This window comes from Anomaloglossus baeobatrachus, chromosome 3 (genome assembly GCF_048569485.1).
Source record: "Anomaloglossus baeobatrachus isolate aAnoBae1 chromosome 3, aAnoBae1.hap1, whole genome shotgun sequence".
In the NCBI taxonomy this organism is placed as follows: domain Eukaryota; kingdom Metazoa; phylum Chordata; class Amphibia; order Anura; family Aromobatidae; genus Anomaloglossus; species Anomaloglossus baeobatrachus.
Genome location: NC_134355.1, coordinates 681,343,338 through 681,357,928, shown reverse-complemented (window position 1 = coordinate 681,357,928; position 14,591 = coordinate 681,343,338). Strand labels below are relative to the sequence as shown.

At 49.9% G+C, this 14,591-nt stretch overlaps 1 protein-coding gene across 1 annotated transcript in view; it reads right to left on the bottom strand.

Annotated features, from left to right (window-relative positions):
- Window positions 1-1,635, bottom strand: part of LOC142295770 (L-gulonolactone oxidase-like) — a 310,763-nt gene extending 309,128 nt beyond the window's left edge. Inside the window, exon 1 of the mRNA XM_075338857.1 lies at window positions 1,534-1,635. Coding sequence (XP_075194972.1) covers window positions 1,534-1,536 — 3 coding nt within the window. The 5' untranslated portion in view covers window positions 1,537-1,635. The remainder of the gene's footprint in view (window positions 1-1,533) is intronic.
- Between the last annotated feature and the right edge of the window lie 12,956 nt (window positions 1,636-14,591).

Below are 14,591 nucleotides of genomic sequence, written 5' to 3'. Positions count from 1 at the left end.
GGTCGGGGATAAGGCTAGGGTCGGGGATAAGGCTAGGGTCGGAGATAAGGTTAGGGTCGGGGATAAGGCTAGGGTCGGGGATAAGGCTAGGGTCGGAGATAAGATTAGGGTCGGGGATAAGGCTAGGGTCGGGGATAAGGTTAGGGTCGGGGATAAGGCTAGGGTCGGGGATAAGGTTAGGGTCGGGGATAAGGCTAGGGTCGGGGATATGGTTAGGGTCGGGGATAAGGCTAGGGTCGGGGATAAGGCTAGGGTCGGGGATAAGGTTAGGGTCGGGGAGAAGGTTAGGGTCGGGGATAAGGTTAGGGTCGGGGAAAAGGTTAGGGTCAGGGATAAGGTTAGGGTCGGGGATAAGGTTAGGGTCGGGGATAAGGTTAGTGTCGGGGATAAGGTTAAAGTTGGGGATAAGGTTAGGGTCGGGGATAAGGTTAGGGTCGGGGATAAGGCTAGGGTCGGGGATAAGGTTAGGGTCGGGGATAAGGCTAGGGTCGGGGATAAGGTTAGGGTCGGGGATAAGGTTAAAGTTGGGGATAAGGTTAGGGTCGGGGATAAGGTTAGGGTCGGGGATAAGGCTAGGGTCGGGGATAAGGCTAGTGTCAGGGATAAGGCTAGGGTCGGGGATAAGGTTAGGGTCGGGGATAAGGCTAGGGTCGGGGATAAGGCTAGGGTCGGGGATAAGGTTAGGGTCAGGGATAAGGTTAGGGTCGGGGATAAGGTTAGGGTCGGGGATAAGGCTAGGGTCGGGGATAAGGTTAGGGTCAGGGATAAGGTTAGGGTCGGGGATAAGGCTAGGGTCGGGGATAAGGTTAGGGTCAGGGATAAGGTTAGGGTCGGGGATAGGGTTAGGGTCGGGGATAAGGTTAGGGTCGGGGATATGGTTAGGGTCGGGGATAAGGTTAGGGTAGGGGATAAGGTTAGGGTCGGGGATATGGTTAGGGTCGGGGATAAGGTTAGGGTCGGGGATAAGGCTAGGGTCGGGGATAACGCTAGGGTCGGGGATATGGTTAGGGTCGGGGATAAGGCTAGGGTCGGGGATAAGGCTAGGGTCGGGGATATGGTTAGGGTCGGGGATAAGGTTAAGGATAAGGTTAGGGTCGGGGATAAGATTAGGGTCGGGATAAGGTTAGGGTCGGGGATAAGGTTAGGGTCGGGGATAAGGTTAGGGTTAGGGTTTGGGTTAGGGTTAGAGTTTGGGTTAGGGTTAGGGTTTGGGTTAGGGTTAGAGTTTGGGTTAGGGTTAGGGTTTGGGTTAGGGTTAGGATTAGGGTGAGGGTTTTGGTTAGGGTTACACGTCATAAACGTCTCCCGACTGAGTATCACAAAGTGATGTTTCTCCTTACGGATGGTCATCCTGGGATTTGCCGAGCTAAGAGAAAAAGGTAAGAAACATCCAAGGAGAAGCACTAGGAGATCCCTCAAACTTGAGACACCATTTCTCAGGAGTCTTGGGAGGTCCCATGGAAATGGACGACCACCGGTCAATCTTATACAAGTCTTCTTTTGGTAAAACCCCAGTTCCCTATTGGCACTTACCATTTTGCCCTTAGGTCCTTCAGATGATCGGCTCTGGTTCTCCTGACTCTGGTGTGTGGTCCGTCCGGTTACGGTAAGAGAACGAGTCCTTCTCCTCGGGGGATTTTATCCGGTAGCGTCAGGCTGTTGACTAAGCAGATGTTTCGTAACACTTCAAGGAACCCAAGTTACAGATTCACGGTGCGTATGAGGAGCGGGATAATGTATAACAGTCTGGAAGCTACTGGCCCATATCTGCAGGGATTCCCCGGACCGGCGCCATCTTTCAACAAAATGACTTTTTAATGATAGCGGTGTCTAAGATAAATATCCAGACTCTCCATCCAAGAGGGGAAATATTGTGTAACGTCAGGATATCTGATTAGATGTTGTGACTCTTCATATATTATCGGAAGCTCGGAGTCCTCAGCAGCGGGGGTCCGCCTTACTAAATGGAGAATTAAAGACCATTCATCCTGAGATATACAGTCATCAGCGAAAGTGTTGGCACCCTTGAAATTGTTCCAGAAAAATAAGTATTTATCCAAGAAAACGTTTGCAATTACACATTTTGTTATACACATACTTATTTCCTTTGTGTATATTGGAGCAACACAAAAAAAATGAGAAAAAAAGGCAAATTGGACAAAATGTCACATAAAACCCCTAAAATGAGCAGAAAAAAATGTTTTCACCTTTACAAAATTATGGGTAAGCAACTTTGTTTCCACCAAACTCACCTGTGGGAAATAACAGGTGTGGGCAATATGAAAATCACACCTGAAAACAGATAAAAAGGGGAGAAGTTGACTTAATGTTTGCATTGTATATCTGTGGGTGCCGCATTAAGCATGGAGACCAGAAAGAGGAGAAGAGAACTGTCTGAGGACTTCAGAACCAAAATTGTTGAAAAATGCCAACAATTTCAAGGTTACAAGTTCATCTCCAGAGATCTTGATGTTTGTTTGTCCATGGTGTGCAACATAATCAAGAAGTTTACAACCCATGGCACTGTGGCTAATCTCCCTGGACATGGACGGCAGAGAAAAATTTATGAAAGGTTGTAACACAGGATATTGGTGGATAAGCCCCAATCAAGGTCTAAAGAAATTCAAGTTGTCCTGCAGCTCAGGGGTATCAGTGTCAGGGCGAACTCTCTGTCCACATTTAAATGAAATGAAACGCTATGGAGGAGACCCAGGAGGACCCCACTGCTGACACAGAGACATAAAAAAAGCCAAACTGTACGTGACTAATCAAAATCCTACTGGGAAAGTGTGTTGTGGACAGATGAGACCGAGATGGAGCTTCTTGGTAAAGCGCATCATTCTACTGTTTCCAAAAATGGAATGAAGCCTACAAAAAAAAAGAAACACCGTACCTATAGTCAGTCATGGTGGAGGCTTAAAGATGGTTTTGGGGGTTGCTTTGCTGCCTCTGGCACTGGGGGCCTTGACTGTGTGCAAGACATCATGAAATCTGAAGATTACCAAAGGATTTTGGATTGCAATGTAGTGAATAGTGTCAGAAAGCTGGGTGTGCGTCCTAGGTCATGGGTCTTCCAGCAAGACAATGACCCCAAACACTTCAAGAAGCCCCAAAAATTGATGGAAACAAAGTGCTGGAGAGTCCTTAAGTAGCCAAAATGAGTTCGGATCTAAATCCCATTGACACCTGTGGAGAGATCTGAAAATTGGGGGAAGAGAAAAAAAGATAAAACGCCTTCAAATATGAGAGACCAGAAGACGTTTATACAGAAGAGTCCAAAATTCCAGGTGAGAGGAGGAAGAAGCTTGTGGACACGTATAGGAGGCGACTAATTGCAAGTATTTATTCCAAAGGGTGCCAACACTTTCTGCCATGACTGTATATCGGCCTCCGTGCAGCAGCTGATGCTGTTTATTTCCCTGTCTCTGTCATCACTACAGAAGGAGCAGTCAGAGATTTTGTCAAAGGAGAGGAAAATTAGAGCCAAAGTGATGCACCTCCGACACCAGGGGTATCACCAGCACCGGCACCCTCCCTGAGGCCTGAGAGGACTATATATCACTGGGGAGGGCTGGGAGGACTATACATCACTGGGGAGGACTGGGAGGACTATATATCACTGGGGTGGGCTGGGAGGACTATACATCACTGGGGAGGCCTGAGAGGACTATATATCACTGGGGTGGGCTGGGAGGACTATACATCACTGGGGAGGACTGGGAGGACTATATATCACTGAGGAGGGCTGGGAGGACTATATATCACTGGGGAGGCCTGAGAGGACTATACATCACTGGGGAGGACTGGGAGGACTATATATCACTGAGGAGGGCTGGGAGGACTATATATCACTGAGGAGGGCTGGGAGGACTATACATCACTGGGGAGGCCTGAGAGGACTATATATCACTGGGGAGGACTGGGAGGACTATACATCACTGGGGGGGGGGGGGCTGGGAGGATTATACATCACTGGGGAGGCCTGAGAGGACTATATATCAATGGGGAGGGCTGGGAGGACTATATATCACTGGGGAGGGCTGGGAGGACTATACATCACTGGGGAGGGCTGGGAGGACTATACATCACTGGGGAGGCCTGAGAGGACTATACATCACTGGGGAGGGCTGGGAGGACTATACATCACTGGGGAGGTCTGAGAGGACTATAATCACTGGGGAGGACTGGGAGGATTATACATCACTGGGGAGGTCTGGGAGGACTATACATCACTGGGGAGGACTGAGAGGACTATATATCACTGGGGAGGGCTGGGAGGACTATACATCACTGGGGAGGACTGAGAGGACTATATATCACTGGGGAGGGCTGGGAGGACTATACGTCACTGGGGAGGGCTGGGAGGACTATACATCACTGGAAAGGGCTGGGAGGACTATACATCACTGGAGAGGGCTGGGAAGACTATATATCACTGGGGAGGGCTGGGAGGACTATACATCACTGGGGAGGGCTGGGAGGACTATATATCACTGGGGAGGGCTGGGAGGACTATATATCACAGGGTAGGACTGGGAGGACTATACCTCACTGGGGAGGGCTGGGAGGACTATACATCACAGGGGAGGGCTGGGAGGACTATACATCACTGGGGAGGGCTGGGAGGACTATACATCACTGGAGAGGGCTGGGAGGACTGTACATCACTGGGGAGGACTAGGAGGACTATACATCACTGGGGAGGGCTGGGAGGACTATACATCACTGGGGAGGGCTGGGAGGACTATACATCACTGGGGAGGGCTGGGAGGACTATACATCACTGGGGAGGGCTGGGAGGACTATACATCACTGGGGAGGGCTGGGAGGACTACACATCACAGATGAGGGCTGGGAGGACTATACATCACTGGGGAGGACTGAGAGGACTATATATCACTGGGGAGGGCTGGGAGGACTATACATCACTGGGGAGGACTGAGAGGACGATATATCACTGGGCAGGGCTGGGAGGACTATACATCACTGGAGAGGGCTGGGAGGACTATATATCACTGGGGAGGGCTGGGAGGACTATACATCACTGGGGAGGGCTGTTAAGACTATACATCACTGGAGAGGGCTGGGAGGACTATAGATCACTGGGGAGGGCTGGGAGGACTATATATCACTGGGGAGGGCTGGGAGGACTATACATCACAGGGTAGGGCTGGGAGGACTATACATCACTGGGGAGGGCTGGGAGGACTATACATCACAGGGGAGGGCTGGGAGGACTATACAGCACTGGGGAGGATTATACATCACAGGGAAAGGCTGGGAGGACTATACATCACTGGGGAGGGCTGGGAGGACCATACATCACTGGAGAGGGCTGGGAGGACTATACATCACTGGGGAGGGCTGGGAGGACTATTCATCACTGGGGAGGGCTGGGAGGACTATACATCACTGGGGAGGGCTGGGAGGACTATACATCACTGGGGAGGGCTGGGAGGACTACACATCACAGGGGAGGGCTGGGAGGACTATACATAACTGGAGAGGGCTGGGAGGACTATACATCATAGGAGAGGGCTGGGAGGACTATACATTACTGGGGAGGACTGGGAGGATTATACATCACTGGGGAGGGCTGGGAGGACTATACATCACAGGGGATGACAGGGAGGACTATATATCACTGGGGAGGACTGGGAGGACTATACATCACTGGGGAGGGCTGGGAGGACTATATATCACAGGGGAGGACTGGGAGGATTATACATCACTGGGGAGGACTGGGAGGATTATACATCACTGGGGAGCGCTGGGAGGACTATACATCACTGGGGAGGTCTGGGAGGATTATACATCACTGGGGAGGGCTGGGAGGACTATACATCACTGGGGAGGACTGGGAGGACTATACATCACTGGGGAGGGCTGGGAGGACTATATATCACAGGGGAGGACTGGGAGGATTATACATCACTGGGGAGGACTGGGAGGATTATACATCACTGGGGAGGGCTGGGAGGACTATACATCACTGGGGAGGTCTGGGAGGACTATACATCACTGGGGAGGACTGGGAGGATTATACATCACTGGGGAGGACTGGGAGGATTATACATCACTGGGGAGGGCTGGGAGGACTATATATCACAGGGGAGGACTGGGAGGATTATACATCACTGGGGAGGACTGGGAGGATTATACATCACTGGGGAGGGCTGGGAGGACTATACATCACTGGGGAGGTCTGGGAGGACTATACATCACTGGGGAGGACTGGGAGGATTATACATCACTGATGAGGTCTGGGAGGATTATACATCACTGGGGAGGGCTGGGAGGACTATACATCACTGGGGAGGGCTGGGAGGACTATACATCACAGGGTAGGGCTGGGAGGACTATACATCACTGGGGAGGGCTGGGAGAACTATACATCACTGGGGAGGGCTTGGAGGACTATACATCACTGGGGAGGTCTGGGAGGACTATACATCACTGGGGAGGACTGGGAGGATTATACATCACTGGGGAGGACTGGGAGGATTATACATCACTGGGGAGGGCTGGGAGGACTATACATCACAGGGGAGGACTGGGAGGATTATACATCACTGGGGAGGACTGGGAGGATTATACATCACTGGGGAGGACTGGGAGGATTATACATCACTGGGGAGGGCTGGGAGGATTATACATCACTGGGGAGGGCTGGGAGGACTATACATCACTGGGGAGGGCTGGGAGGATTATATATCACTGTGGAGGATTGGGAGGAATATACATCACTGGGGAGGGCTGGGAGGACTATACATCACTGGGGAGGGCTGGGAGGATTATACATCACTGGGGAGGGCTGGGAGGACTATACATCACAGGAGAGGGCTGGGAGGACTATACATCACTGGGGAGGGCTGGGAGGATTATACATCACTGGGGAGGGCTGGGAGGACTATACATCACAGGAGAGGGCTGGGAGGACTATACATCACTGGGGAGGGCTGGGAGGATTATACATCACTGGGGAGGGCTGGGAGGACTATACATCACAGGAGAGGGCTGGGAGGACTATACATCACTGGGGAGGGCTGGGAGGACTATACATCACTGGGGAGGGCTGGGAGGACTATACATCACTGGGGAGGACTGGGAGGATTATACATCACTGGGGAGGACTGGGAGGATTATACATCACTGGGGAGGGCTGGGAGGACTATACATCACAGGGGAGGACTGGGAGGATTATACATCACTGGGGAGGACTGGGAGGATTATACATCACTGGGGAGGACTGGGAGGATTATACATCACTGGGGAGGGCTGGGAGGATTATACATCACTGGGGAGGGCTGGGAGGACTATACATCACTGGGGAGGGCTGGGAGGATTATATATCACTGTGGAGGATTGGGAGGACTATATATCACTGGGGAGGGCTGGGAGGACTATACATCACTGGGGAGGGCTGGGAGGACTATATATCACAGGGGAGGACTGGGAGGATTATACATCACTGGGGAGGACTGGGAGGATTATACATCACTGGGGAGGGCTGGGAGGACTATACATCACTGGGGAGGTCTGGGAGGACTATACATCACTGGGGAGGACTGGGAGGATTATACATCACTGGGGAGGACTGGGAGGATTATACATCACTGGGGAGGGCTGGGAGGACTATATATCACAGGGGAGGACTGGGAGGATTATACATCACTGGGGAGGACTGGGAGGATTATACATCACTGGGGAGGGCTGGGAGGACTATACATCACTGGGGAGGTCTGGGAGGACTATACATCACTGGGGAGGACTGGGAGGATTATACATCACTGATGAGGTCTGGGAGGATTATACATCACTGGGGAGGGCTGGGAGGACTATACATCACTGGGGAGGGCTGGGAGGACTATACATCACAGGGTAGGGCTGGGAGGACTATACATCACTGGGGAGGGCTGGGAGAACTATACATCACTGGGGAGGGCTTGGAGGACTATACATCACTGGGGAGGTCTGGGAGGACTATACATCACTGGGGAGGACTGGGAGGATTATACATCACTGGGGAGGACTGGGAGGATTATACATCACTGGGGAGGGCTGGGAGGACTATACATCACAGGGGAGGACTGGGAGGATTATACATCACTGGGGAGGACTGGGAGGATTATACATCACTGGGGAGGACTGGGAGGATTATACATCACTGGGGAGGGCTGGGAGGATTATACATCACTGGGGAGGGCTGGGAGGACTATACATCACTGGGGAGGGCTGGGAGGATTATATATCACTGTGGAGGATTGGGAGGAATATACATCACTGGGGAGGGCTGGGAGGACTATACATCACTGGGGAGGGCTGGGAGGATTATACATCACTGGGGAGGGCTGGGAGGACTATACATCACAGGAGAGGGCTGGGAGGACTATACATCACTGGGGAGGGCTGGGAGGATTATACATCACTGGGGAGGGCTGGGAGGACTATACATCACAGGAGAGGGCTGGGAGGACTATACATCACTGGGGAGGGCTGGGAGGATTATACATCACTGGGGAGGGCTGGGAGGACTATACATCACAGGAGAGGGCTGGGAGGACTATACATCACTGGGGAGGGCTGGGAGGACTATACATCACTGGGGAGGGCTGGGAGGACTATACATCACTGGGGAGGACTGGGAGGATTATACATCACTGGGGAGGACTGGGAGGATTATACATCACTGGGGAGGGCTGGGAGGACTATACATCACAGGGGAGGACTGGGAGGATTATACATCACTGGGGAGGACTGGGAGGATTATACATCACTGGGGAGGACTGGGAGGATTATACATCACTGGGGAGGGCTGGGAGGATTATACATCACTGGGGAGGGCTGGGAGGACTATACATCACTGGGGAGGGCTGGGAGGATTATATATCACTGTGGAGGATTGGGAGGACTATATATCACTGGGGAGGGCTGGGAGGACTATACATCACTGGGGAGGGCTGGGAGGATTATACATCACTGGGGAGGGCTGGGAGGACTATACATCACAGGAGAGGGCTGGGAGGACTATACATCACTGGGGAGGGCTGGGAGGATTATACATCACTGGGGAGGGCTGGGAGGACTATACATCACAGGAGAGGGCTGGGAGGACTATACATCACTGGGGAGGGATGGGAGGATTATACATCACTGGGGAGGGCTGGGAGGACTATACATCACAGGAGAGGGCTGGGAGGACTATACATCACTGGGGAGGGCTGGGAGGACTATACATCACTGGGGAGGGCTGGGAGGACTATACATCACAGGAGTGGGCTGGGAGGACTATACATCACTGGGGAGGGCTGGGAGGATTATACATCACTGGGGAGGGCTGGGAGGACTATACATTACAGGGGAGGGCTGTGAGGACTATACATCACTGGGGAGGGCTGGGAGCACTATACATCACAGGAGAGGGCTGGGAGGACTATACATCACTGGGGAGAACTGGGGGAATATACATCACTGGGGAGGACTGGGAGGATTATACATCACTGGGGAGGGCTGGGAGGATTATACATCACTGGGGAGGGCTGGGAGGACTATACAGCACTAGGGAGGATTATACATCACTGGGGAGGGCTGGGAGGATTATACATCACTGGGGAGAACTGGGGGGATTATACATCACTGGGGAGGGCTGGGAGGATTATACATCAGTGGGGAGGGCTGGGAGGATTATACATCACTGGGGAGGACTGGGAGGATTATACATCACTGGGGAGAACTGGGAGGATTATACATCACTGGGGAGGGCTGGGAGGACTATACATCACTGGGGAGGACTGGGAGGATTATACATCACTGGGGAGGGCTGGGAGGACTATACATCCCAGGGTAGGGCTGGGAGGACTATACATCACTGGGGAGGGCTGGGAGGACTATACATCACTGGGGAGGGCTGGGAGGATTATACATCACTGGGGAGGACTGGGAGGATTATACATCACTGGGGAGAACTGGGAGGACTATACATCACTGGGGAGGGCTGGGAGGATTATACATCACTGGGGAGGACTGGGAGGATTATACATCACTGGGGAGGGCTGGGAGGACTATACATCACTGGGGAGGGCTGGGAGGATTATACATCACTGGGGAGGGCTGGGAGGATTATACATCACTGGGGAGGGCTGGGAGGATTATACATCACTGGGGAGGGCTGGGAGGATTATACATCACTGGGGAGGGCTGGGAGGATTATACATCACTGGGGAGGACTGGGAGGATTATACATCACTGGGGAGGACTGGGAGGATTATACATCACTGGGGAGAACTGGGAGGATTATACATCACTGAGGAGGGCTGGGAGGACTATACATCACTGGGGAGGGCTGGGAGGATTATACATCACTGGGGAGGACTGGGAGGACTATACATCACTGGGGAGAACTGGGAGGATTATACATGACTGAGGAGGGCTGGGAGGACTATACATCACTGGGGAGGGCTGGGAGGATTATACATCACTGGGGAGGGCTGGGAGGATTATACATCACTGGGGAGGGCTGGGAGGATTATACATCACTGGGGAGGGCTGGGAGGATTATACATCACTGGGGAGGACTGGGAGGATTATACATCACTGGGGAGGACTGGGAGGATTATACATCACTGGGGAGAACTGGGAGGATTATACATCACTGAGGAGGGCTGGGAGGACTATACATCACTGGGGAGGGCTGGGAGGACTAGACATCACTGGGGAGGGCTGGGGGGACTATACATCACTGGGGAGGGCTGGGAGGACTATACATCACTGGGGAGGGCTGGGAGGACTATACATCACTGGGGAGGGCTGGGAGGACTATACATCACTGGGGAGGGCTGGGAGGACTATACATCACTGGGGAGGGCTGGGAGGACTATACATCAGAAGAGAGGGCTGGGAGGATTATACATCACTGAGGAGGGCTGGGAGGACTATACATCACTGGGGAGGACTATATATCACAGGGGAGGACTGGGAGGACTATACAGCACTAGGGAGGATTATACATCCCAGGGGAGGGCTGGGAGGACTATACATCACTGGGGAGGGCTGGGAGGACTATACATACAAGGGGAGGGCTGGGAGGACTATACATCACTGGGGAGGACTGGGAGGACTATACCGCCCTGAGGAGGCCGCAGAGGCACAGGTAGGCATGGGACCACATACATACCGTGGCAGCCGCTGCTCTTCTGTGGGACGAGTGTGAATTGCGTGCTTACTCCATCCACAAAGTACCACCTCACCCTAGGATTGGCTAGAGTTAGGTCGCAAGTCTCACAATTTTTAAAGGGCCAGCAGTCCTCAAGGCGCGGCTGCCGCCTGAGCAGTGCGGTCCCTGGAATCTGCCCGGGGGGCCCCATACTGCCCGGGGGTCCCCGCACCTGTGTGATGTCACAGGGGAATGCTGGGCAGGTGGGGAAACTGGCTGAGCCGAGGATCAGGTAACAGCGGCGAGTGATCAGTAAAGTGCAATTATTACTGACTGTTTGGATCTTTTCGTTGTTTTTTTTACAAATTCTCCACTTTCAGGCTGGATAAAGGCGAGTGCTGGAGCGGATCGGGTGACGAGGGTGCGGGATCTGGGTGGATCTTTTCAGGTTCAGGATGGATTAAAGATGATCTCTGAAGACTTTTTTTTTGCAATTTCCCCACACTTGGAATTTCTTTCCATTTTCCAGTACAATATGGGGCAGAATGAACAGTGTCATTCAAAAGTACAACTCGTCCCGCAAAAGCCAAGCCCTCATATGGCTGTACTGACGGAAGAGTAAAAAAGTTAAAGGAGTGCACGGAACATTCAATAGGGTTCTTTACTGTAAGAGCAGTGCACGGAGCATTCAATAGGGTTCTTTACTGTAAGAGCAGTGCACGGAACATTCAATAGGGTTCTTTACTGTAAGAGCAGTGCACGGAACATTCAATAGGGTTCTTTACTGAAAGAGCAGTGCACGGAACATTCAATAGGGTTCTTCACTGTAAGAGCAGTGCACGGAACATTCAATAGGGTTCTTTACTGTAAGAGCAGTGCACGGAACATTCAATAGGGTTCTTTACTGTTGGAGCAGGGCATGGAACATTCAATAGGGTTCTTTACTGTAAGAGCAGTGCACGGAACATTCAATAGGGTTCTTTACTATAAGAGCAGTGCACGGAACATTCAAAAGGGTTCTTTACTGTAAGAGCAGTGCACGGAACATTCAAAAGGGTTCTTTACTGTAAGAGCAGTGCATGGAACATTCAATAGGGTTCTTTACTGTAAGAGCAGTGCATGGAACATTCAGTAGGGTTCTTTACTGTAAGAACAGTGCACAGAACATTCAGTAGGGTTCTTTACTGTAAGAACAGTGCTCAGAACATTCAATAGGGTTCTTTACTGTAAGATCAGTGCATGGAACATTAAATAGGGTTCTTTACTATAAGATCAGTGCATGGAACATTCAATAGGGTTCTTTACTGTAAGGGTATTGCATGGAGCATTAAATGTGCTTCTTTACTGTAACAACAGTGCACGGAACATTCAATAGGGTTTTTTACTGTAAGAGCAGTGCTTGGAACACTCTGTAGGGTTCTTTACCGTGAAAGCAGTGCATGAAACATTCAATAGAGTTGTTTACTGTAAGAGCAGTGCACGGAACATTCAATAGGCTTCTTTACTGTAAGAGCTGTGCACAGAACATTCAAAAGGGTTCTTTACTGTAAGATAAATACACAGCACATTTAAAAGGGTTCTTTACTGTAAGTGCAGTGCTCAGAACATTCAATAGGGTTCTTTACTGTAATAGCAGTGCAAGGAACATTCAATAGGGTTCTTTACTGTAAGAGCAGTGCACAGAACATTCAATAGGGTTCTTTACTGTAATAGCAGTGCTCAGAACATTCAATAGGGTTCTTTACTGTAATAGCAGTGCAAGGAACATTCAATAGGCTGCTTTACTGTAAGAGCAGTGCTCGGAACATTCAATAGGGTTCTTTACTGTAAAAGCAGTGCACGGAACATTAAATAGGGTTCTTTACTGTAAGAACAGTGCGCAGAACATTCATACGGGTTCTTTACTGTAAGAGCAGTGCATGAAACATTCAAAAAGGTTCTTTACTGTAAGGGTATTGCATGGAGCATTAAATGTGCTTCTTTACTGTAAGAACAGTGCACGGAACATTCAATACGGTTCTTTACTGTAAGAGCAGTGCTTGGAACACTCCGTAGGGTTCTTTACCGTGAAAGCAGTGCATGAAACATTCAATAGAGTTCTTTACTGTAATGGCAATACACAAAACATTCAATAGGCTTCTTTACTGTAAGAGCAGTGCACGGAACATTCAATAGGCTTCTTTACTGTAAGAGCAGTGCACAGAACATTCAATAGGCTTCTTTACTGTAAGAGCAGTGCACGGAACATTCAATAGGCTTCTTTACTGTAAGAGCAGTGCACGGAACATTCAAAAGGGTTCTTTACTGTAAGATAAGTACACAGCACATTTAAAAGGGTTCTTTACTGTAAGTGCAGTGCTCAGAACATTCAATAGGGTTCTTTACTGTAATAGCAGTGCAAGGAACATTCAATAGGGTTCTTTACTGTAAGAGCAGTGCACGGAACATTCAATAGGCTTCTTTACTGTAAGAGCAGTGCACGGAACATTCAATAAGGTTCTTTACTGTAAAAGCAGTGCACGGCACGGAACATTAAATAGGGTTCTTTACTGTAAGAGCAGTGCATGAAAAATTCAATAGGCTTCTTTACTGTAAGAGTAAAGCAGGGAATATTCAATAGGATTATGTACTGTAAGAGCAGTGCACAGAACATTCAAAAGGCATCTTTACTGTAAGGGTATTGCATGGAGCATTAAATGTGCTTCTTTACTGTAAGAACAGTGCATGGAACATTCAATAGGGTTCTTTACTGTAAGAGCAGTGCTTGGAACACTCCGTAGGGTTCTTTACCAGGAAAGCAGTGCATGAAACATTCAATAGAGTTCTTTACTGTAATGGCAATACACAAAACATTCAATAGGCTTCTTTACTGTAAGAGCAGTGCACGGAACGTTCAATAGGCTTCTTTACTGTAAGAGCTGTGCACGGAACATTCAAAAGAGTTCTTTACTGTAAGATAAGCACACAACACATTTAAAAGGGTTCTTTACTGTAAGTGCAGTGCTTAGAACATTCAATAGGGTTCTTTACTGTAAGAACAGTGCTTGGAACATTCAAAAGGGTTCTTTACTGTAAGAGCAGTGCAAAGAACATTCAATAGGCTGCTTTACTGTAAGAGCAGTGCATGGAACATTCAAAAGGGTTCTTTACTGTAAGAGCAGTGCATGGAACATTTAAAAGGGTTCTTTACTGTAAGTGCAGTGCTCAGAACATTCAATAGGCTTCTTTACTGTAAGATCAGTGCATGGAACATTTAATAAGGTTCTTTACTATAAGATCAGTGCATGGAACATTTAATAAGGTTCTTTACTGTAAGATCAGTGCATGGAACATTTAATAAGGTTCTTTACTGTAAGATCAGTGCATGGAACATTTAATAAGGTTCTTTACTGTAAAAGCAGTGCACGGAACATTAAATAGGGTTCTTTACTGTAAGAAC